Here is a 25,384-nt window from a genome sequence, read left to right on the forward strand (position 1 = left end):
CAATTGAGCTGATATGAGGAGTTTGTAATTACCTCTGGTCCAAGGCAACCAAGAGCAGAGTTGAAATCATCATCACCCATCGAGATGTCAAAGGTCGGAGCTGGAATGTAGTCATCCTGGAAGATGTCCAGGACCACGGATTCATCAAGCTGGGCGGACATCTTTATTTGAGGATGCGGAGGGAGTGAGAGAGATGGGGAAAAGAAAAGGAATTCTTTAAACAAAAATATCACTCAATATGAAATACAATATGAAAAAACTCAATACGAAATACTATATGAATTAAATGTATTACAAGAATCACAATCACAGAAACGAGAAACAAACATTATCCCTTTAAGGAGAAAAGTTTGAGATTTCCAACTTCAGCGATGATGTGCATTGCATTTCTGTACACAAGAGGCAATATATTAATCAGTTTTCAGCTTTGAAAATGTTCTGTTTTCTTTACTGATGCTCATATCTTTTTGAAATTATTCCCCCTCCCACACACACACAAATGCACGCAAACTCTGACTTTCATAACTATCCACTGATTTGTATCCAGCATGTAGAACTTCCATCTCAGACATATCTTCTTCACCCAGCACTTACAGTGTATACAACCAAAAAATGTGGCATTCTGTCGAGTATGTGCGTCAGTAGGACCGACGTGTTGTAAAGCGCCTGCTTTAGCAGCTGTTGTTCACTAATGTGCAGAACTCTTGCATCTACACAGCTGCGATCTGCTTTGATATAATTTTTCACTGAGGATACTGTTGCTTTTGTTTCTTCCCTTTCTTCTTCTCGGGCGCCAGGAGTAGGGTTGTTATAAGAGCACAATGCAGCAAACAAAACTCTTCAGTATATCCCTGTAGACAGTTGGTCATCTGTTTTGGGGAAATCCACAGACTGCAAACTTCTCAGTATTGTTCCATTAAAGACACCGGTGAAGATTTGGTTGATTGTTTATCCTTAAAATCTGCGTAACAAAGAATGGCAGCTATACAGCAAAACTGCCATAAAAATACAAGTGCAGCCCAAGCAGAGAGTAAGACATCCAACAAATCAAGAAATTATATATGGTACAAAGCATCCTCAACACAGCTGTCTCCTTGGATAAGACTATTTACACACAATATACAAATTGATGGCACTATGTACAGACATGTTGAACACAATGTAGGCAAATTGGTTCTTTCACATGCTTTACCCCATAGCTTTAACTCAACATTCAGAAACGTATATCATGATATCAATTTCAAAATAAGCTGTACCTGATTGGACGCTGAAGAAAAACGTGCTGCGGGGTTGCACCTCTAGATTTTGACGGCTTTGTGAAGTAAACATGATCTCTTTCGTTCAGAATGAGTAATGCCACATGAAACTGCAATATGCATGCCACAGAGGCACTGGAGAAATAGGACACCCTCCTGCCCAATGAGCTAATTAAGTTGTCAAAGTCTTAAAGCTAGAAGCTCTTCCCTACAGGCCCTTTCATTCTCATAACACTTTCTTGGTTGATTATATAAATTGCTGTTACTGTAAAAGTGGTCATTTTATTCGTTGTGGAAATTTTCATGCATTTCCATGATTAAAATCTAACACAAAAATAAAAGCACACAAATCTTTTGCTTGCTACTATTGTAGAAATAGCGCACGGTATGGAGTGCGATAATGTAAGTGCAGTGAACGCGATGTTTCTTTAGATAGGTGCCGCTTCTGCATACGAGCCGCTAGGCGAGTACGCAGTGCGCACCATTCAAGTTCAAGTTCAAGTTCGAATTTATTCGTTTTTCCACAATAAAATCATACAGACATAAATCTCACTTTCTTGAGTGACAGAAACAATGTATGTAAATTCGTACAAAGAAACCAACAATAATGAGAAAAACTAATAGTATCAATACATTGCAATTGTTGCAGAAGTAACGAAAATGAAAGAATTGTCAATATGCACTGTGTGAAAAAACGGAGGGACCCACTAAAAAGACAATGCTTGTAGAGTGTGGGCCCCTCAGTAGAGTGTGGGCCCCCCCATCTAAAGATACTGAGCGTCCACTGCACTTACATTGTCGCACAGCAGAACAAGTGCGCTATTTCTTTTATGAAATAGTGAGTTTTGATGAATAACCCCCCCAAAAAAAATAAAATAGAAACGGCATTATACACGATGGATGATAGACAATTTCAATGCGATAACGCCAGTAACAGCAGTCTAAAGGCCGCCTCACACTGTGCGATTCTTGCGATACGATGGGATGTAGCATTGCAAGTGTTTGGTCACGTTAGATCAAATACACGATACAAACTCAACGGGATATCACGAGCGTGGTATATCAATTTTTTTTTTTGCGTGACATCTGTACTCCCGTGCAGTGCGTGAAAAAAGTTGAATGCCACGTGACACGTTTTGACCAATTACCATGCTTATAATCATATAGCTATTTTATAAGTAGCACTATTCTATGTTTTGAATCAGCGGAATTGAAAACACACAAAATTTATCTTACCCGGCTGAGCTTGAAAAATCCCTCATCCGAAAATATCTTTTACATCATAGCACACGCTAAATTTCAAATGATATATTAGTCTCAATAATAAATGATATCTGTGTTCCATTTCCTTGTTTTAATTGGCCCTCACTCATAGTGAGTGAACTTTATTGTTTTTCTGCTTAAGACAAAATATTCCTCTGAAATTTGTATATTTTCAGAAAGCCAAACAAAGGTTAGTCCATATGGACAGATATAACGTCAAGTTGGCATTGAAATGTAGATCCATGGTGAAGATTTCTTACTTCAAATGCACTGTGTGCAATATGTGGCAATGTATACTGAGGTGGGTTACAGAGAATAATGCGGCTTAGTATGTTAAGATCTTCCATAGATAAGCCGTCAAAATGTACAGTAATTCATTTATGTAATTGACAGTTCTGCTAAATGTCCACTAGTAATTCACAACACAAACACACACACACACACATGCACACATAGATGATATTTCTCAATATTGATATATCATTGATATCATTAATATAATGGCCAAGATGCACAATGACGAAAAATTCAACTTCATTTTCAACCTTCCCAAAGTGAAATTAAAAAAAACCCCCAAAAACGATTCAAATCATCAAAATTTTGCAACATGAACTTACTGGACAAAACTCCCTAGGGTCAGTCAAGGACGAGTAAACAACCATTGTTCACTCCTTAGAACTGACCGGATCCTTGGACAACTTAGTAAAACTCCTGCACTTCCAAAATGGTCTAGATATGTACTGAGGAGGTCAAAACACTTTGCTCATGTGGAAAAAGAAAAGTTGCATCAGCCTAGGCACTTGCTTGGCTTCCTGTGACATCAGTCATTCTTTGGCTCAAATCCATTCTTAAAACTATTATACATTAATAATAATAAAGGGGTTTGCTGTAGTCTGAAACTGAGTCACATGACCTTTCCTGAAACATTACAATGCTCAAATCTAAACAATGCCAGTCTGATATAATACCCAATCCTTCTTAGTCAAGGTTTCCTCAACTTCTCTTTTTGTCTTTGTAGGTGTTACTTTAAAGGGATTGTTAACCATTTGCAGATGAAACAAAAACTCAGCTTTAGTGCTTCAAAATAGTTCTAAAAAGTGAGCTAGGGATAGAAACAACCAATGTAAAAATGTTTATCAGTATAATCAATGTTAAGTATTGTTAAATATACAAAATGAGAACAATAAAATTGTTTCTAGACTAAACCATCTGCAGTTATGGTTTATTGAAAAAAATAGTGATATCTCCTTATATCTTAGGCTTTATTGTGAAATTTTTTATATGGTAAGATGTTTTGTAATACAACTGACCTACACATATGTGTCAAATGTGATAACTCCAAAATTTTTTAAATCACTGCCCCCAAAGGTAAACAATACTTTTAGATACTATGATAGCCTCACAATTCTTTGCTCCAATATCAAACAACAATCTCAATCAGTGACTTTGTTTACTTCACCCTGAAGGGTCCTCCTTTGTCAACACTTAGTGAAACCCTATTGTTTGAATGGAAATTATGTCATCTATTTGAATGCCAGGAACTGCAAAAGTGTGGTGAGTAAGTAACTACAGTATTTCCTATTAATGTGTGTAGATGGCACTTGCATACAGTTGAAAATGTTCATTTGGAAAGTGTCAAACTTAACTCAAAAATTCTTCATGTTCAAGAACATCTCTAATTCAAGCTTAAATACCTCAGGAAATGTGACATCAGAAAAAAAAAATCTGACTGTGTTTAATTCTTATACGATTTTGAATTTACTTCGAGTTCTGACCAGCAGAAGAAACAGGCAAAGGAATAAATTTGGTATGTCATCCAGCTACAGAAATTTCTTTGTTGTGAGGGATTTATATCTGGATTTTATAAAAACTACTTTCATAGCAACATTTGGTCAGAAACAATTGGGTTCACTGTCATCAGTGTGCCAGGGTGATTTTAGGTTTCCATGGAAACTTAACAATACATTTGTGAATTATTTTTATCCCTGTGGTATAAGTCATCACACATCCGTCTGAGCGTTTGCTCGATGACTAAGACATGCCAATTTTTCCTTGCTATTCCTACATGACATCAGGATGACAGTTGTTAAGTTTTCATGCCACACAGCCTTGTCCGTACATCTACAGTACACCAAATACTACGTAAAACTGCCAACAGTAAGGGATTCCTTTCAGACTGAATGAAGCCACGAATGACACGACTGGAAGAGAATCTGCACAAAACTCTGGGTAAATGCTGTCGTTCAGGTCGTCATTGCGCCGTGACAATTATATGGCTGTCCGGGAGTCAGAGTTTCCATTAGTAATTAATCTGATCATTTTCTGCTTATCTTTTTCACAAACTCTAATTCATGTATAAGAAACCTGCTTATTTTACTTAAATCCACTAGTTGCGCAGGGCTGGTGTCTGTTCATCAATCTTAGAATATCATTTCTGGTTGGTCCAGGGAAACACACAAACTGTGCAGCAAAGGGTAATATTCTGTAAGCATCCAAAGAGACAAAGAGAAGACAACTTTCATGAATGTATGCTAGTTCAAATAAGAAACTTCGTTCACTTAACCAGCAACTTGCAAGTCCATTCTTAAACAATTTTACCGCTGGTATAGCCTCACTGTTTGGAAGGCTATCCACAAGTCCACACAAAACTAACTAACAAACAAACAAAAAGTGTCTCATAACTTTCAAGCATGCACATATTTCTCTAATTTCACAGAGTAGAACCTTTAATTCAATCTTCATATGAAGACAGATAAGGTATACAACATCATTTACTAAACATTTATCTCATCAGCTCTCCTTTGTCCGTCAATAAGTCCAAGCAGTTCAAATTTATTGAATGATCATAATAAAGCATTACAAAAAATCTTCAAATTCCAAGCCTGTTGGTATTTGCAGTTCTACTTTCTCCTTCCTTTCCTACATCACAATAACAAAAGGCAGACTAAATGTAACTTTAAATATGTAATTGGTTTCAATTTATGTCCAAAAGCCTCTCTGATACAGAAACAATAAAAATACTGGTCACCAGAAGAGCACAATATCAACAGATTTGTTTTGAAATTTAGCTGCAGCCAAGTATGCAGTATATTGTGCCAAGCAAAATGATGTAATGACATGCTTTGATTAAAAAAGAAGAAAAAAAAGGTTCTAAATTTCAAAACATGGCGTGTTTTTTATTTCTAAGCCAGATCACCTAATTTTGCAATTTTCTTGACAGCAGTTCAACTTCAACATGGTGGACAGGTCACCTATGTGTAACAGGGTCAATGGGATTAGGAGAACACCCTGCTATTTTTATTAATTTACTTCTTCTTTTACAGGAAAATGCCAGTGCTGACTAGGGAAGGAATGCATAAATCCATGCTACAAATGTTGTCAACCAAGGCCACTGTCATCTTCAATGGGAAATATTTGCAACGAGGCAAAACTTGCCCATTAGTTCGCGGAGATGGGGGGGGGGGGGGGAGAGACAGAGAGAGGGAAGGGGGTAAGTTCAAAGAACATCTACCATGCAAAATTAGCTGCTGCCAATTTCACAGTGTGATTCATTATGATTTGATTATCTGCCAGCATTTACTAAGTGGGCTCTCATTTTCATTCATTGAGTACTTGGCACAGCTTTGCCAAATCTTTTCAGAAATAGATTTGCACATAAAACTGAGATTCATTTCAAATAGAACAGTGATTCATCTCCAATTTCTTACAGCAAAATTCTACTCCATATTTTGCAGCTTTTCAACTACCATATCTAATGACTGTAATAATATAATGGCAAATAGTAATAATATATCATGCATGATAACAACACTGTGGTAGTTTATAAAGTTCATCATCAAACTAAGTTTTTGAGCATCTATTTTTACTCCGCAGAGAATCATAAACAACTTTGTTGGACAAATACTACTCCTCATATTCTCGTATTGAACAACTGTAACATTACCTACTAATATTCCAGTAAATAGCATATGTATGGTGATAATTACAGTAACGATAATAATAATGATGATAATAATAATTATAACAATAACAATAATTATAACGATGATGATGATAATGATTATATCAATAATAATGATAATAACAATAATAATAATAAGTAAGCTGTACTAATATCTCTTCCATCAAATCATGTAAGTTTCAGTACATTGATTGTAACATGTACACTATACTTGCTTGAAGATATTTCAAGTCCTCATGTCACAAGCTGGGACTGATTATCAATGTTGCATTGCTCTCAACTGGAGTGGGAAGACCTTTTTTCTGCCTCATGAGAAAAAAATATAAAGCAACCACGCGGTGAAAATATCCATACAGTAGGAAACACATTGCACACACACACACACACACACAGACAAAGATCCTGTGTGGTTAGCCTTATATCTTGTGCCAATGTCTCAATTCAAATCAAAATGAATATAAATGAGTATATATTCCTTCAGCCATAAATATTAAGATATGTCGACAGGATAACGGCTGATTGCTCTCCACTCTTGTAGAAACTGCCCTATAGCTTGTAACACGCATCGCCCGGGCCTCTGCGCTGTGACTGACAAATGAGACACATCATATCCCACACTTCATCTCTCTTCATTACCGGCTGATACTCTCACAAATTACCTCACCAGTCATTTTGGCAGCAGGGCTGATATAACGGCAGACGGGCGTGTCCGGCGGAACACAATACACGCTCACGCGATCGCAAAACGACATGGGCTGCGGGGCAAGGGGGGAAAAGATTCTGATTATATGCCCTTTTAGGTCACTACTAGAGAAAAAAAAAATCCAAACAGTCAATGTCAAGGGAAACTTGTCCACATTGGGAAGAGTTTCATTGTTACTCATTCCTGGGTAATTGTTTTAGGGACATGTTACTTCCACTGTCAAAATTACAAACTTTGGGAAAATCATATTGAGAAAGCACGGTTTCCTCGACAAATCCATTGCATATAATCTTGAGAATCTTGTGAGTTTTGAATAAAGCTTTAAAGAATTTCAATATCCCAAATGAAGCATTTTCTTTTTTCAGTGGTTCATGAATTTTATCAGAATATTAAAATCATTCAAGGAAAGTACTACACACTAAAGAATACAATGGTTTTGTAATAACAGTATTGCAAACAACCCTCAGTAATCAATTTCTTCAAATAGAAAAGGGAAAAGAAATTAAATTGTGACAATGGCCCAAATTGCTTGCTTAACAGACATAACCATGCAAAATCATTGCATTAGGGATATATGTATTAACTTTTTGATAAGCCATTCAATATATTATTTGGTCGTTTGTACACTCCACCTTCCAGTACACCGGTACAGTCAAACCTGTCTTAATGGGTACCTGTCGATAACAGTCACCTGTCCTATGCGGCTACTGGAAAATCCCCCTAAGAACAATTCTGTGGTCACCACTGCTGCATTCTCCCGCCATTCAGACACACTAATGAACTCATGAAAAGCTTCCTTACTGTATGAATACATACTGTAGTGTGCAATGAATCGCTCAACAATGAATTTGTTATGCACAAAACATGTGGATACGTATACACAAATAATACTTGTGGATGTATGAGACGACGATATCATTCGGTTGAGTAAGATAAGGGTGTAAAGGTTCACATACCCTATGGCATTAGTTACACCTTAAAGCCCTTATCTTTCTCAACCTATGATAAACTGAACATGCACATGTATGCCTGACTTTGCTTCTCTGTCCAAAGGGTAATCCACCTGTGGAGATGATCAGGGGGGCATTTCATATGGAAATCATTTGCCATTGTGACATATCTTGCCTATGACTAACATTTCATTGACATCGGTGGCAAACTGTCACTGGGGACAAATTTATGTTTCATAAAACATTTGAAAGCTTGTCACCATAAAAACATATTATTGGAAGACTGCAGACAAGCCTAATCTCATACATGTCATACGTAGGAGGACTTGTCTGTTCATAGTATCAACTGCCCGAGTAACAGTTTGACATCTGAGATAACCTTTTTTTTTCTTTTGCCCAGCTTTTGGTGTCTGTTACCAAAGAAACAAGTAGGAAGCCAAGTATGCAATTAGAAAACATAAACTTATATTTACATTAGGTTGGTACAGCTTGCAATTTGTCTTGAGAGAGAGTTAGCCAGTCAGTACATCTTTATAACTCATCCGAAGATTGAGTTATATGAGTAAATCATTATGTAGTATCTACCTGGTATTCTTTAAAGGACAAGTTCACCTTCATTAACATAAGGATTGCGAGAATGTAGCAATATTAATAGAACACATCACTGAAAGTTTTAGGAAAATCGTACAATCTGTTCAAAAGTTATGAATTTTTGAAGTTTTTTTTTGCAGTCACCGCTGGATGAGAAGACTACTGCAGTGTATGATGTCATATGCGTACAACAATATCAGGAAAATATAAAGAGAATTTCACAAAATTTCATCTTTTGAAAAAGGTACACAATCCCTTGACTCGTTACTGACATATGTTATGGATAATATCATTCCCATTGCCTTTAGAAAGAGACAAGTCAAGTGCTCTTTTATTATGCGAACAAATTGAAAATATGTTGAATTTTCTTTACATTTTCTTTATACTGTTCTACTCATATGACATCACGAGCCTTAGTAGTTTCCTCATCTAGCGGTTCCAACACAAAAATTTTAAAAATTCATAACTTTCGCATCGATTGTCCAATTTTCCTCAAACTTTCACTGATGTGTTCTACTAATATTGCTGCATTCTCTCAATCCTTATGTTTATGAATGTGAACTTCCTATAATCAATTTCTTGCTTAAACAGTTTAAAGAGACACAAATACCAGTACATGTACTTGTGTTTTGTTTATACTTCCCAGTTGGTATTCACAGCTCCCGTATAAATTAAGCAAATTTTGGCTCTAATATCGTATGACAGAACTGCACAAAGGTATAAAGAATGTCAATCTGCAAAATTTGTAGGTTTACGACCTATATTTCAGGGTCTAACAATATAACATCTTACCGATATTTTGCAGGAAAAACTCCATTCAATTTCAAATGGTCACAGAGAAATGTGGATCATTGTAAGACATGTCCTGGGTCTGTTTCTTCCAAGTTTAGCATTTGGAAGCTCTTGGAACAGCATATTATTATGAGAACACAATGGACAGAACTTGGTAGGAAGGGATTTCTGACATGCTCTACAAAGATTCTCATTTCTCTTTTACCACTGAAGAAAATGAGATGGGGTTTTCTGCAAGATATGGGTAATAAGCTATAGTTTCATACCCTGAAATTGTATTTGGACTGATACGCTATTTTTAAGTTATCGTTGCAGAGGGTCCCATTGTATTTTTTTCTAATGACATACAGTATATCTAAACAGAAAACACATTATGAATCCTCACAAGATGTTTTACTGAGTGTAATGTTATCACTTAATTTTTTCCCACTTTCTTTATCTTCATTCTTATTGTCTCATTTATAGGTATATATAACTTGGGTGAATGAAGGGGAAGGGTAAATGAGGTCACACAGGCCAAGCTTGAAGCAGGGTGGTCCTAGAGGATGCAAAGAATGAGCAGCTTGCTGTCAGCAATCAGGATGAGGGCAGACAAAAGAAACCAGTGATCTTTTTTAGAACAAATTTCATCAGGCTGAGGTCATCACTCTCGGTTACAAGCAAGGGAAGGAAGTCGTGGAGTAGACAGTGGTGAGAAGCTGTGACAAGCACGTCATAGGCAGTAATGACTTCAGATAATATGATACGTGGCAGCCAAGTGTGATACTCAAAAGTAATTGACTAAACTTTTGAAGTGTCCTCTGGCTATTTAATTCCTGATAGCTCATAAATTCTACAGCATCAACAGAGAATTAGACACGTATTGATACTGTGGTTAAACCAGTAGTCAAGCAGTGGTGTGGAGCATCTGAAACTCTCCAGGCAGAAGGTGGCAAGTTTCAAGTTCAGTTCTCAGAGACATATCAAGGAAAATGGGAAACTGACTTACTGTTGAACTTACAAGATTCTTTGCTATGGAAGTCTCATTTTTCTTTGATCTATAGATCATCATAGAGAATAGAATTCGTAATTTTCAATTTGAGTTCGTACACAGAAAAATCGCTACTCAACATTATCTATGTAAAATGGGTATAAGTAATTCTTCAATTTGTAATTTTCGTGAATTTTATCTGCAAACATTTATAAATTTATTTCTGAAATGTACCCATGTGTCATCTTTCTGGTATGAAATGTATATATATGTGTATATATATATATATATATATATATATTTTTTTTTTTTTTTGGCTCAAAGTTAAAAATGTCTGCCATGTTAAGTTCATAGATGAGGAAATATGTTTTGGAACTTTACATGTTGAAAGAGGAATTTAATGAATGGAATTATCTATTTGCAAAATACTTTACATTTTCAAGTAAAGTCAAAGATATCATTCCCACTCTAAATCCATTTCTGTTTTCTATAAAGCATTTTGGAAATACAGAACATATCATAGCTATAAAAAAGAATTGCTTAGATTTTCATGTGAACAAAGGGCAAGCTCTTATACCATAGTTTTTTATGTTAATATCTTTTTTTTCCATGATGCACTTCTCATTATTATGCATGTATCTATTATATGAAGCAACATGTTAATTGGGGAAATAAAGTTGAAAATAGTTTAAAGCCTTGATATGTTGTTTTTCATGCCAAGAAATGATCACATCAATGGTGTCCTGTGTCCAATGGATGTTGTGAGCAACTCCAGCTGCAGTTTGAGCATTTCTAGACAGCTCAAGGACAAAAATGACTCCTAATTTCTAATGACTCCGAATAATGAAACACTAAAGATTGGTCGTAAACCTCGCAAATACACATGTATCAGTTGACTGGCAGAGTCTATGATAAATAATATGATTTACATGGCACCACAATAAATACTAGATATACTAGCATCTGGGGTTTGTTGTGTTTGATTGATTGATCTTTTACATTTCAGTTTAGACCAGGCACATAGAGCCATACTGTATCCAATAATTACTCATGATTCAACAGGAAATATATTGGTATGGACACATGTACATGGATGCCCATTGCAAATTAATTTACAGAGTCATATTGTAACATAACCATCGACAATACCATGAAAGGGGGTCATCTTAACGAAACAATGGCTCAGGCATGAAATTAATCAGATGATAACATAATCTGATGTGCATTATTACCTCTTCCCCCAAGCTTAATGTTTTCTGAGCTCAAATGTTGAGAGAATTTGCCAAGATCATGTGCAACTGGGGCAACATGAACCTAGTAAAGGAACTGCATACACTAGATACACATGCACATGCACACACACACACACACACACACACACACACTGAAACTGATCTTTACATGAAACATAATGACAACATTATCCCTTCTAAAGCCAATGGATAAAATGGTTATAACCAAATCTTTTTGATCTTGGCTCCTCATGTTCACTGATAAGGACAATCTTTCCCTCCACTCTTATCTAGTCTAGTGGGGGGGGGGGGGGGGGGGGGGGAGTTTCACAGACTGCTAATGAAAGCAACTACGACTAATTGCTATTGTATAGATTGCTGGAAGACCCAGCGCATGTATGAAATATGAGATGTAGTTTCACATTTGATTCATGACTAATACTGATACTAGATGTTAGTGTTCTCAAGGAACCAGCTCAGAAGGAATACAAGGGACTTCAGAAGATAAATAAAGAAGATACAAAAGGAAGCTGGAACCAATTATCGGTAAAGGTAGTTTACTTGTCAGACTGCAAGCATCAGACAGGATGGGACCTCAGTTCAAAAGTTTTACTAAAATTAAAGGTACAGTTCCTTTGGGAGCAGTGATTAAAAAAATGTTGAGATATCGCAGTTGATGCATATGTGTAGGTCAGATGTATCACAAAACACCCTACCATGTAAAAATTTTGCAATAAAGCCTAAAACATAAGGAGACATCACTATTTTTCTCAAAAAACCGTAACTGCAGACGGTTTAGTTGAGAAACATTTTATTATAACTATTGTTCACATTTGGTATATTTAACAATACTTAACATTAATTATACTGATTCAAATTTTTACAGTGATTATTTCTATCCCTAACTCACATTCTAAAAATATTTTGAAGCACTAAAGCTGGGTGTTTGTTTCATCTGCAAATGGTAAATTATGCCTTCAACTGACATTCATGTTGCATCCCAAGTGTGACACGGAATACACTTGCTGTCTTTGAAACTGTATAAATTAGATGTCCATTGTCTAAAGAGGTACTAGGTGTTACAAAAACATTTCCCACTTCTGATCCTTAATAGTTCAAAAACCATATATTAGATAACACTGACAGTGATATGAGTAATAGCTGAATAGTGTACAATTTAGTTGAAGGTGATTTGAATATGAAAGCATAAATCAGTGTCATTAAATCTATGATTAATTTTAAAGTTAGGTTCCAGATTTTGGTCAAATTTGAACCCTTTTGCTGTAGCAATTGTAATACTTGCAATTTTACCTGGAAACAACTTCATGACAATGGACCCTGTCAATATATACTGGTAAAAGTAAAAGCAAATGCTGGAAGCAATGTGAAAGTAAAGTGCAAGATAGTTACTTGCTTACGATCATTCTGAACAACTTTACATCAGATCATCTAGATGTGCTCCTGTTACACTTGTTGTCAACCTGAATACCTGTTGCACCTTTGAAATTATCCAACAGTTTTACAAACAGGCAATATAATGCAATAATGCATCAGATAAGAAAACAGGCTGAAGTATTTACCATCTGGGTGTGCATTACAGACTGCTTCATGATATATCTCATTGTAGCAACAACAAGACATTGGTAATTCTTCATGACCATGGTACATAATAACCTATTTAAACATAATAGATACTGGAAATAAAACTACCCATATATCTGAGGAAGAAATGAGAAAGAAGAATGACTTATCTATAAAAAAAAAAAGACAGAATAAAAAAAGAATCTGTCAGATTATCAATAAAGTGCAGTATGCTATGAAGAACAATGGAACATAACACCTTGACTGATGAAAGAGAGAGGGAGAGAGAAAGAGAGAGAGAGAGAGAAAGAGAGAGATGGACAGACAGACATACAGATTTTTGCATGTTTCCTGTAATTTCAAAAACTGTTTCATATCCATCAATCACTCTGTCACAATGAATGAGGATAGTCCAATAGTCTGATGGATGCTGAAACAATAATTCCATAATCACTCTCATGGATTGATGATAATGGTCAAACAGACAAAATGATTGATCTATTGCTGAAATGGTACCATGCATCAAACAATTTGAAACACTTAAAAGCATGTCATACAGTGTACATCGCATATAGGTGACCACAGCTTGACAATTACCAAACTTCTTTCTTTATCTTTACACAGTTTAATGCACAAGGCATATTTTTGCAAAGTGTACTAAATCAGACTTCCTCCACTAGTCTTCACTATCACAAGCTGCATTCAGGCAGACATTCTACAGAATCTAAACATCAGGAATGAGCAAAGTTTCATCACAAGATATGAAGTACTGTGACACATAAATTGAAGAGTGGGACTAGGAAGTATGACAATGATGTGCAATGAAAAGCACTCATTTTTCACTTTAAAAAAATCCCTACCTTAATATTTCTGTTGGAAATGGAAAAATAAATGAATGAATGGAAACAAACAAACAAACAAATTACAACTCCCTTTATGTTCACTTTACAAGTTCTACACCAGAAAAACAAAATTATCTTGATGAATGTTCTAAAGTTTTGTATATCACTCCAATGCATAGGGCTTACAAATGATCTCTCAGTTGCTATTAAAGGACTACTCAAAAACTGCTCAAAACCACTCAAGACTTTTCATAACTTTGTTTGCCTGTCTCGAAGGATGGAGATAAATTGATTGTGGCAAACGTACAACTCCCTATATTGATCTTTCCATACAAATAAAGCAAATCTTGTTCACATGGTGAGGAGGGACTTGTGGTTGCCAGATCAGTTCTAGTACAGTTTGATTTTAAATGCACTGATTCAACATTTTGTGCAGAATATTTGAGAACATAAACTTCTTATAAGTACATAGGTACCCATGTTGACTATCAGAAATGACAACATTTTTTTTTTTCAACAATGAAAACATGTCTAGCACAGAAATCTGCCAGAGGTGGTAACATTGGAGTAACAATATACAAATGAATATCTGGAATTTGCATAAACATATTTGTAGGGGAAAAGTAAATAACATGTATGAAATTTTTGTCAAAAGTTTGGTCTCAAAAACTGATTCTCTGTTCTATGCCTCGGCATAAAAATAATAACAATGTCAGTTCAAAGAATCCCTTCCTGCAATAACATAGCTGTTCAAGTTCATGCATGTAGTAAGCAAATAATCAACGTTGGTTAAAGTGATGGGACAAACTATCACTTCTGAGGCGACCTGGATGTAGCTATCTTTCCGAAGCGCAGCTGGGAAAAGATAGCTACATCCAGATCGCCAAGGAAGTGATATTTTGTTTCATTACCAGAAACTAAAAGTTGATTTAATATTTGCTTTATATTCGACAGCTAGGGTCCTAGATATTCCCACTTTATTCCACATCTGAAACCGTTTTAGCTGTCTTTAGGTATCCTTAGGGCTTAGGCTACATACTGCGTAGTTTACTTTAGACATATGCGCGTAGATGACAAAACAACGAATTTGCTCCGTGCACTGCGGCACCGAAATAAAAGTGTGTTGCACTGTGGACTATCATTTGACCTAGTTAATGTGATAGTCCACAGTGCAACGTACTTTTATTTTGCATGTACTCATCTCACATTAGGACTCTATGGACTAAAGAGATCAGCGAAACAAAAGGAACTATCAACATAGTGTAACAAAAATTTCTTCTCAGGTGATGTGATGGGCAGAACTACGCTTTATCACGTGATCAGCTCTTGACTCCTATAGCAAGATTCTTAGTATGTGGAATATAATTTTTATTATCTCAATGGCTTAGTATTGCTTATTCGATATCGTTATTTTCAATGTCTTGTCACCTTTTTTTCTTTTTTTTGTGTGTTTTATTCATTTGTTTTTCCAATCATTGCAAATCATTTGTAAATAATTTGATTATGTTCGTGATATGATTCAATAAAACATACAATAAAAAAATAATAACTCGTCAAAGTGAATAAGTGGGAATTGTACAATGCTTTGCAAGGTGTATATGTGGCCAATCACAACGAAAAAAAAAACTTTTCAATCGTGTTATTTATCATCATGAATGTTCTAAAGATATATAAGATATAAGAAAGATAAGATAGATATAAAGAAATATATTCACTTTAATGCAAGTATGTCTCTAGGCTGCTCAAGACAACTTGAAAACTGCTCAAGACCACTCAAGACTTTTCATAACTGTGTCTGCCTGTCTGGAAGGACGGAGATAAATTGATTGTGGCAGAGAAATTCTAGGAAGTGGCTTGTTTGACAAAGCAGCGAATGTTGGGGACGCAGACTGCTAGAGGAGGGTCAAAACCAAGTGGGACATCACCTGGCTGCGGCCGAACGCTGAATTCAGGCAGTGCCCCGGCAAGGGGGGAACCTCTGATTTCCACAGAGCTTCCTGCCTGCCACAAAAATAAAACTTCAATGGCAGGGAAGCGATCCCCCAATAAAAGAGGGGGAAAAAGTGGGAAAATGGAGTGTTTAAAGGTGACCGCATACTACTCGTACAGTTACACTTTGCTGTCTTGAATGAACGAGTGAAAGATAGTAGCATATACTGGATGGGGAAGTCTGAGTATGTCAGGTTTATTGCCTTAGTCAAAGATATAGGCTGAACATTGTTATGGTTGTTGTCATCTCTTTTACAATACACTTAGTCATAAACATAAAATTAGTTGTAGTTGCCATTTACTGGATCAATCAACTTCACAGAGCTTTAAATCATTCACACAACATTTGAAACTTTATTAAACATAATCATGCTATAGCCATCTCCATCTGATGAAACATCCAGAATCGCAAGAATATGTGGCAAGTGAAAATATCTACTCATTGCCATTATGAATTTGCAATTTTCTTCCCATGACATGATTACTACAGGTATCTTTATCAATTTTCATCACAATTACAGACTTCTAGACGTCCATTTGAGTTCCAACTAGTACAAACATATTGATAATCATAATGATTGAGGTACCCGACACATTTTTCATCTAGCATTTCTGCCATTTGCGGATAATTCTCCTTTTCTTTAAAGCAGCCCATGAGGTAGAGTTGCCACACTATAAATGTTCATATTATCATAATTCATTAATACTAGCAAATAATCAGAATCAAACTCAAGGTTAACAATCTCGACAATTCAACTGTTAGAAATTTCAGAATGTTTGAGAGTGCTTCTTTGATATTAAATCTTTCTTGCATCCGAGATACTGTGAAACATAATATTTTCGCAGTACGAAATTTTTGCCAATTTGAGCCAAAGGTCTTTTTCGTGACATGAAATTTTTGCAAGTTGCTGCTAACATTCAATGCATACAGTGTAAACAAGAACTTCACATGCATTTTAATTTCACGAATCTTGGCTGTCGCAAAATTCGCAAAATTAAATACACGCGAACATTCCTCGCTTCATAGTAGTAAGAGTGTGTACCTTAAAATTGCATTTAGCCTGGGTGCCTACAATTGGCCTCACCCACAAACACAATTTGTACCACCAATTGACAAGTGACAAATTCCTATTAAACCGAGTTCTCTTTCGTTCAGACTAATTCTGCCCCCTATGACATAAATAGTCCCTGATCCCATTTTATTCCGAAGCCATTGGCTCAGGTAACGATGTTCCTGTGCCGTCATAAATGAATCTACTGGGGCTATAAGTGCCAGAGATTCATACTCGGGGATGATACTGTTCGTAAAGGAACCATGGGAATGGTTATTTTTCATGGATGCAACTAATTTCCAACCTCTTGGTGCCAAGCTACATACAAAAGAGGATCTTGATGTGCCATGTACATCAGGGGCCCCACACTGCACCCATATTAAAGAGGGATATTGCTTATTACCCCGCATCACAGTTTCCTGTGCTAAGATTCATGGGTGAAACATTGTCTTTTTTGTTATCTTATGACTTATACCCTGTCAAAAAGACAAGAATGTGGCTTCAAAATGCCTCCTTATCAACTAGCCTGTCACTCCTTCAAAGTATCTATAATCAATAATTATAAACAATGATATCCACTTCATCTTGTCCTTCCCTTTCAATATCCTCATCAATAGTATTATTGTCATTACTTTCAGGGGATTGATTGCACATACCAAGAATAGAAACATAAGACTCAGGTTAGATGCAGATGACACATTATTTCTTATTCCCATAAAGCATGCTTTGTAGAGGTAGACAATGTGATTATTTCAATCGATATAAAACTCCATGATTCACAAAGTTCAATTCAATTCAATTCACTACACTTTATTTCAGCCCAACAAAAACTTATATATAATACACAGTATCAATTAGTAAATCCATATTGTTTTGAAATTCGTAAGACAAAAATAAACACTCAATCACTCTTAAACAGTACTTATATAGATTATAGGTCCTATGTGGTGAGAGAGTTACAATTTAAACATGTTAGAGATTTCATTTTACTCCTAGAAAAAAGCAGAATGCAAACCTGTTGCATTACAGTCTGCAGCACACACATAGAAAAATGGTGAACAGTGATGCCAATCTCATCAGGGAGACTAGAAAATGACTGTGCAGCATTATTTACAGATCTGTGGAACTTTAAAAATGTAAGTACAAGGATACAAAAATATAATCTGTAATGATGCACAATGGTATTCTAAACCACACGTGTGAGATGCACTTTACTTCATGATCTTGAACAGAACTACAAACAGATATCATCTCAATGTATCATTAAAAATCATATTCCACACTGATCTAGTTTTGCATTCCTGATTAACCAACCACATCCTACCTTGACCCACAGGTCTCTACTCTATATGATATATAATGCAAGAGACTCCAGCAACAGTTAGAAGAGGAGATATACATCTGTGGCTCAGATCTGCAAGTGTAGTTACAAATAAACTGCAACGGGTTGACAGGATGACACCATAATTGGATTAGATCCTGCCAAGTGTCATCAACAACCCAATGTGGCACTCAAAACGTGCCATCTGTATTGTGCATGTTCACCTCTCATCCGGCGCATCTGAAGTACAACTTATATTTCAGTAACAACTGAAGCTGCATTTGAATCTCATATTTCTTGTTTTGTTCTAGAAATGTTCTTTTTTGAAAAGGTTATAGCCACAGCTAGCGGCAGTGTTCCAATTCAGAAGCAAATGCATGTATATCTACTGACTTTAATCAAGTTTAGGATAATGCACAAATCCATGCAGATTGGTAGATACTTTTATGCTATCACCTTTTTATATCTTTTAGACTTCTGAACTAAATTGACTTTCTTTCCATTAAATGATTAAAAATTTAACACCACTATCGTTTTTTGAAATGATTGGTGTAAATTATCAATGTGTGCAAAGAAAATTGAAGCTGGAAATACCGTGGCTGGGTTGTGTCGTGTAAATGCATACACCATGTAATGTACAACATAGAGATACATCGTAATGTATATATCTTTAGCTGCATTCAATATATATGTAGGCATATGCGGTACATTGTACCTCACCTGACTTACTTTTGCCTCCATATTTTGTTCTCTTTTTTTTCTCTTTTTTTTTCTCTTTTTTTTTTTTTTTGGGGGGGGGGGTCCTTTCTAGTTTCTGTACTTTGCAAACGTTGTTACCTCTCAATGTAAATCTCAAGACTGGCCTTGGTGTAGGCTGATCCCCCACCAATTGACATGTCATCATGCTTTGTCAGTATAGGAAATTCTTTTTCTTCTGCAATGTTTCTATATTTCATGTTGACTGTTCCCCCATCCATGTTCTCATCACAGTGGAAATAAAATGAAATTAATCATATGTTTATCAGAATTGCACCCAACAAAATCATTCAGTCCTAGAATCACATTTACTTGCCGAGGGAAAAGTGTCTTAATGTACGTGTACAATGATGTGCCCTGCCTCTTGATGCTGTACAACATGCTAGAAGTAGAAGCTATGAGGAGACGTGTGCATGGACATATTCAAATCTTCTGTCTATGTTTATATGATAGTTTGCCCCTGCAAACCTAGATAGCTAGCCTGACATATCAACAATTTTCACATGCAAATGTATTTCAAGCATTCAGAAATACTATGGTATTCATACAAGCAGATTGCTTGAAGAGCTTCGTACTATGTCCACTATGAACAGATATTCTTATGGATATAGAGTAAAACAAATTTAACTGACCTATTAATGCAGATTCAGATACATGAGGTGACCCATTTTGCAACTTGAACTCTCATCATGAGACTATAACCATCATGGTACAAAGTCAAAGTACTGTACATACCAAATATTTTGTGAGGTTTTTATTTTCGAAACCTTCGCGAGTCAGGTGCTATTCTTCAGTTTAAAGACATGCAAAAAATATTGACTCCGTTCTCGACATGAATGTGATGTGCACGCATACATTTCTCCATTCAGTACTGTGCTTCACAATCGTGAATTTAACCACTCGCGAAATCGTCGCCTAGTCCCAATTGGCAAAAAATTAGACTCGTTAAATATATGGCGTATACAATATCATCATATGAACCAAAGACACATAAGGCAGCTGACTTCAAATCCACAGGAAACAACTTATAACAGAATCTTTTAGACATATTTCTCCAACAGATTAGTTAAGATAAAATGAGATATCGTATGAATTGTTAACACGGCACTGCACTGCCACCACCTGCATGTAGAGATAAATTTTTGGAAATCTGGCATTGAGTGTTGATGAAAGATACACCCTTCAAGGTGAAAAGGCTACCAAAGGGGTAGTACATGCAGCAAGAGGAGTAAAATATATCTGGGAGGGTGATTCTGCAAAACGAAATTGCCTCTGTCAGGCTGTCGAAACACATGGCAGCCATTTTCTGTCTCGAAGAAACGCGAAGGTCAAGTGTCCCGTCTTGACGTAGATAGCGCATATTTTTGGACCGACTCTCGAGATAGGAGGGAGGAAGCGGCGGTATGACCATTTCCTTCTGTCGGTGCGAGAGGCACCATATCAGCTAAGATTCTCTCATATCGCCCTACCAACAAGTTTGGGGCATTTCATGTCCTTATAAGGTTGGAAAAGAGAAATCACTATCGCACCATAGCATTATTTAACCATGATATGTTTCATCTAGTATACGTAGAAGAAATATGCTGATATCGTCAACCGAGAATCAACCAGAAGGGTACCAGCTGAGATCCCCTCGTATTGGCCAACTGACAACTTTTCATGCATTTCATGCTTTTATAAGGTTGGAAAAGAAAAATTACTATCACACCATAGCGTTATTTAACCATGATATGTTCCATCTAGTGTAGGTAGAAGAAATATGCTTACCATTGGTATATCGTCAGCTGAGAGCCAGAAGGGCACTATCGCATTCTAAAGATTTGAGCTTACATAAAAACAAAACAATCAATTTTCATGAAATATCAAGTTTGTTTAATCAAAAGTGGGTAGATTTATACACATTGTTTGAAATATAGGGTAAAGTATTGTCCCTGCCATCTAAATTTGTAATATTTCACTGAAATGAAAATAATTTTAAGTTGATAACATAATGTAGAGGAGATTGAGCTCTACAACACGGTACCAATAACTCAATATGCCCAAAACCGCAAAAAAGCCCTTCTGGTTCTCAGTCGACGATATACAACTTTCTATATTGATCTCTTCATACAAATATGAAAACAGCCATTCTTGTTCACATGGTAACGAGGGTCTTATGACTGCAAAATGAGTTCCAGGACAGTTTGATTTTAAATGTATTGATTCAGAATTTTGTACAGAATATTAGAGAACATAAACATCTTACGAGTACATCGGTAACCATGTTGATTATGAGAACAGAAAACATACATTGTATTTATTTTAAGAATGAAAACATCTGCCAAAGATATAAATGCTGGAGTAAAAATACACATATGAATATTTGGAATCAGCCTAACATTATTTGTAGGGGGAAAGAAAATAACATGTCTGAAATTTTTGTCAAAAGTATGGTCTCAAAGAACAGATTCTCTGTTTTATTCCTCCTTACTTTAAAAACTGTCATGTCCTCTTCAAAATGAATGAGAGCGAGAAGAACAATGCTTTGCAAGATATGTGACCAATGACTTTGAGAGCCTAAAAAAGGTCACTTAAATTTCCTATACTTGGCATCCCAGACTTTCAGATTTCCAATAATAAATGATCTGTTCAGCTTTATCATAAAAATCTATGTTCGAAAGGAAGGTAAAAGAATTTACAACCAGATACACAGAGTATTGAGAAAACTGGCTTTGAAGTCTAGATGCAGTCAAGCATGCATGAAAAGAGGCATTACTTAATGTATACACTTGGCTAATCCCAACTATAGAAACATGCTTCATAAAAACTGATAAAGTTCTGGCTTTAAAATACTGAGTTGTTGACAGTCTTGCAAACAGCTAATTTGTTTCTGTGGTTCTGGCCACTTTTTAGGAGAAACTTATGAAAACATTTATAACATTCTATAGCTTTATCTTACTAAGGCCAATATATGAGGCTAAACTTGTACCAATTCATTCATTTGACATCATTCTGCATATTTAACCCACATCTGCTGATCTATGGGACATCCCATAGTTTGCGGAAGTGCTGAAATCACTGATCTACAGGATAATCCACGGCAGAAATATCTTGGACAATTATATAATTTATATATAGAGCTCTTTTTATCCTTTGAACTGTAACCAAACATGCCACTACAGCATCCCACATCCCATGAGCTTCTTTTTACTATTGTTTGGACTGGCATTCACTTCTGAAATTTACAGCTAATGGCTACGTGTACATCTAGGCGAGATTGAACAATGCCATACCTGGACATTTTTACTGTAGTCCCATCCATAGGGTTATGATTTAGAACTCACTAGTCCATAGCAGCTATCAGTTTCCATTCAATATTTCTTCATATTTTCAAGCATTATACATTATGAGTTACACAAATTTATATTGTTTGAAAGTTTAGCTGAGTACATCACGAAGATTTAAAAAAAATATGCTTGTCCTTACATACAAGGACTATTCATATTTTTCATACATTTTGTTCTGAATAAGTGATTTGATTATTCATAAATGTGCATTTCATAGGTAAACATTCTTCTTATGTGATATTACATAATTCACCAGAGGACTCTGACTTAAGCCAACTCATATTTTGAATGGAATTGCACTTTAACTATGAATTACAGTGAACTTTTGGTTGGCTTTGCTCCCTCTATATCACTCAATCTCTAAAATCAATTAACAGAGCTGTAAAACCTTGGAAGCAGAAATTTCACCTGACATTTACGACCCACAAAGTCAACATTCATTACCCCGAATCCAGTCTGGGGCTCTACCCAAGGCTATGCTATAGCAAAGTTTACTTCCCTGCGTGAACACCCTGATCAGTACACTGATACATCCAAAAAGCACTCTTTTTGGGATAGTTCATGATTACTGTCAGTTAAAACGGTGCAGGTATTTCTAATGCTTAATAATAGGCAGCCAGGGAGATGCCCAGAACAATGCCTAAATCTACAAGCAATTTAATAGCAGCTTTCAGGTGTACAGAACAATAAATAGCAATCTGAGTCAAGAACCAGGCCTTAACTGTTGATGTTTTCTGGCAAGTTGTAAGCATGACAACTAGAGGAGGTATTTCACAGACATGTGTCATGATTATGTGAAATAATATTTGCACATTATCCCATACATTTAATACTTAAAAACATGTGTACTTTGTCTTGAGGAACTATAAATGTATTTCTCTTGATCCTAAGAATGTAAAGTCAGGAAACCTGTGACATACAGCTGTATTCAAGTACAATCATGAAGAAAATACATCTGCAAACAATGTCATTGAGGTAACTGAGTAAAGAAGTCAGTTTTGCATCACAGAAATGCAACAGTGCTATAGAACTGTATGGGATCTCAACAGTTCCTGGTAACCCAGTGAATCTCATAATCATGCAGAGGTAGGATACATACGTAGAAAGCTTGAACCTTGCCTCTGATTATAAACCTGTGAACCTGTGCAATCTCTAACAACTTTAAGTTTTGCTGACAGTGAATGAGTGTGTTCCATGGGAGGCCTTCTGATAGGTTATGTGAACTTTCATGCACACTGAGCAAAGAGTACCTTAGAGAACATGATCTCCAAATGATATAAAAAATTAGCAGACCTCTTCAATGGTTATAACCACAGGTATTCTACATTTTATTAAACAAGACAAAAATTTTAAAAAAAGATGGAAAAATGGATGCTATTTTTCTCAAAATGCACATTTGCTGATTGAATTCAGCAAGCATACCTGACAAACATCTTTTAACATTTTATGCAGTTTGTTGACTTCAGTGCATGCTGCAATCATGGCAAGCCTGCAGACTGATCGAGGCCAACCCTTAAAGTGAATCATAGTGGCAAACTTGCTAGCATGTGTTCTTGATTCTCTTGAAGGGTACTACGGCATGAATTACTGGTGCGGAAGTTCGTTTCCCTGGCGGGGTTATTCGGAAATCCCCCGCTAAACATTAAGAGGATACGGAAACTTAACTTCCTCCCTTGTCAGTCTTGACGACGACTACGGAGTTCGTAACAACGCTCCGTCAATAACCCCTCCCCAATTACTTGTAGGAAGGGCCTACACATGATCTCTTCAATACACACATACGGACGCATATACACACAAAATGAGACCTGCAATATAAAATATGTATCCCACACAATTCATATACAAACAATATGAGCAAACACACTAAACATACGCACACACACACTCATACACAATCTATACTACACAATACAAGACCGACATACAACATATATAGCACAGACCTTTACAAATAGACACATACACACACTGCCGGCACACAAACTAACTTCATTTTAATTATCTGAATTACACAATGGTGTGAAAAAGGAACACTAAACAAGCTCCGCGGAAGAATTTAATTAAGACTTTCAACACATTAGCTATAATTAGTTGTGAAAGAGGAAATTTTCTTCTGCCAGTTGACTTGGTGCAAAAGTTTCAATGTTGACAAAGAGTATTAAAACTCGCATCTGATAGAGGCATAAATCATATTTACGTACTGATACGTTACACAATACAAAATTCATTTCTATATAAACAGTCTACCTGAAGAAGAAAAAAATTAAAGTCTGTGCATCTTCATTTCAGATAGAATTCTATTGGCTGTAACATTTATGATTTATACAATACACTGACACGTTTTTCTAAATAGCACAAAAAATTTAATACTCAGCAGTGGATGAAAATATGTTATAAGACATCTCTCATTCCTTGTTAAAATACTGTATACGCTATAATTTTCGCGTACATAAATTTTCGCGAATTGCCGCTGTCACACATTTTCGCGAGTGGTTAAATTCGCGATTGGGGGACCAGAGAAAATATGAAGTGGCAAAGAAAGTGTGAATTTTCAACTTACTAGCATATAAGAATGATACTAGTTATACACTGCATGAAAAAGACTTGCCAAACTCTGCGAACTAGTAAGTTAGAATTCAACATTTTTGAAGTGGTTAAGTCCATCGCGCTAGATTTCTGACGAGTGGTCTCCTTGCGATAATGGATTGGCTCTCTACAGTATTCGTAAGTAGACGTGGACGTGCGTAAACAAGCTTAGCCAGTATGGTCTGTTCGGTAAGCCGTGACATGGTATTC

The 25,384-nt window shown here is 36.1% G+C and overlaps 1 protein-coding gene across 1 annotated transcript in view; it reads right to left on the minus strand.

The window, feature by feature from the left end:
* The window catches only part of LOC139710007 (uncharacterized), a 230,010-nt gene that overhangs the window by 194,232 nt on the left and 10,394 nt on the right, over positions 1 to 25,384 (minus strand). Inside the window, exon 2 of the mRNA XM_071621959.1 lies at positions 33 to 161. Coding sequence (XP_071478060.1) covers positions 33 to 161 — 129 coding nt within the window. The remainder of the gene's footprint in view (positions 1 to 32; positions 162 to 25,384) is intronic.

The sequence above is a fragment of the Diadema antillarum genome, unplaced genomic scaffold (genome assembly GCF_040938485.1).
Source record: "Diadema antillarum isolate AM-2024a unplaced genomic scaffold, OU_Dant_1.0 seq00001489_RagTag, whole genome shotgun sequence".
NCBI classification, from domain to species: domain Eukaryota; kingdom Metazoa; phylum Echinodermata; class Echinoidea; order Diadematoida; family Diadematidae; genus Diadema; species Diadema antillarum.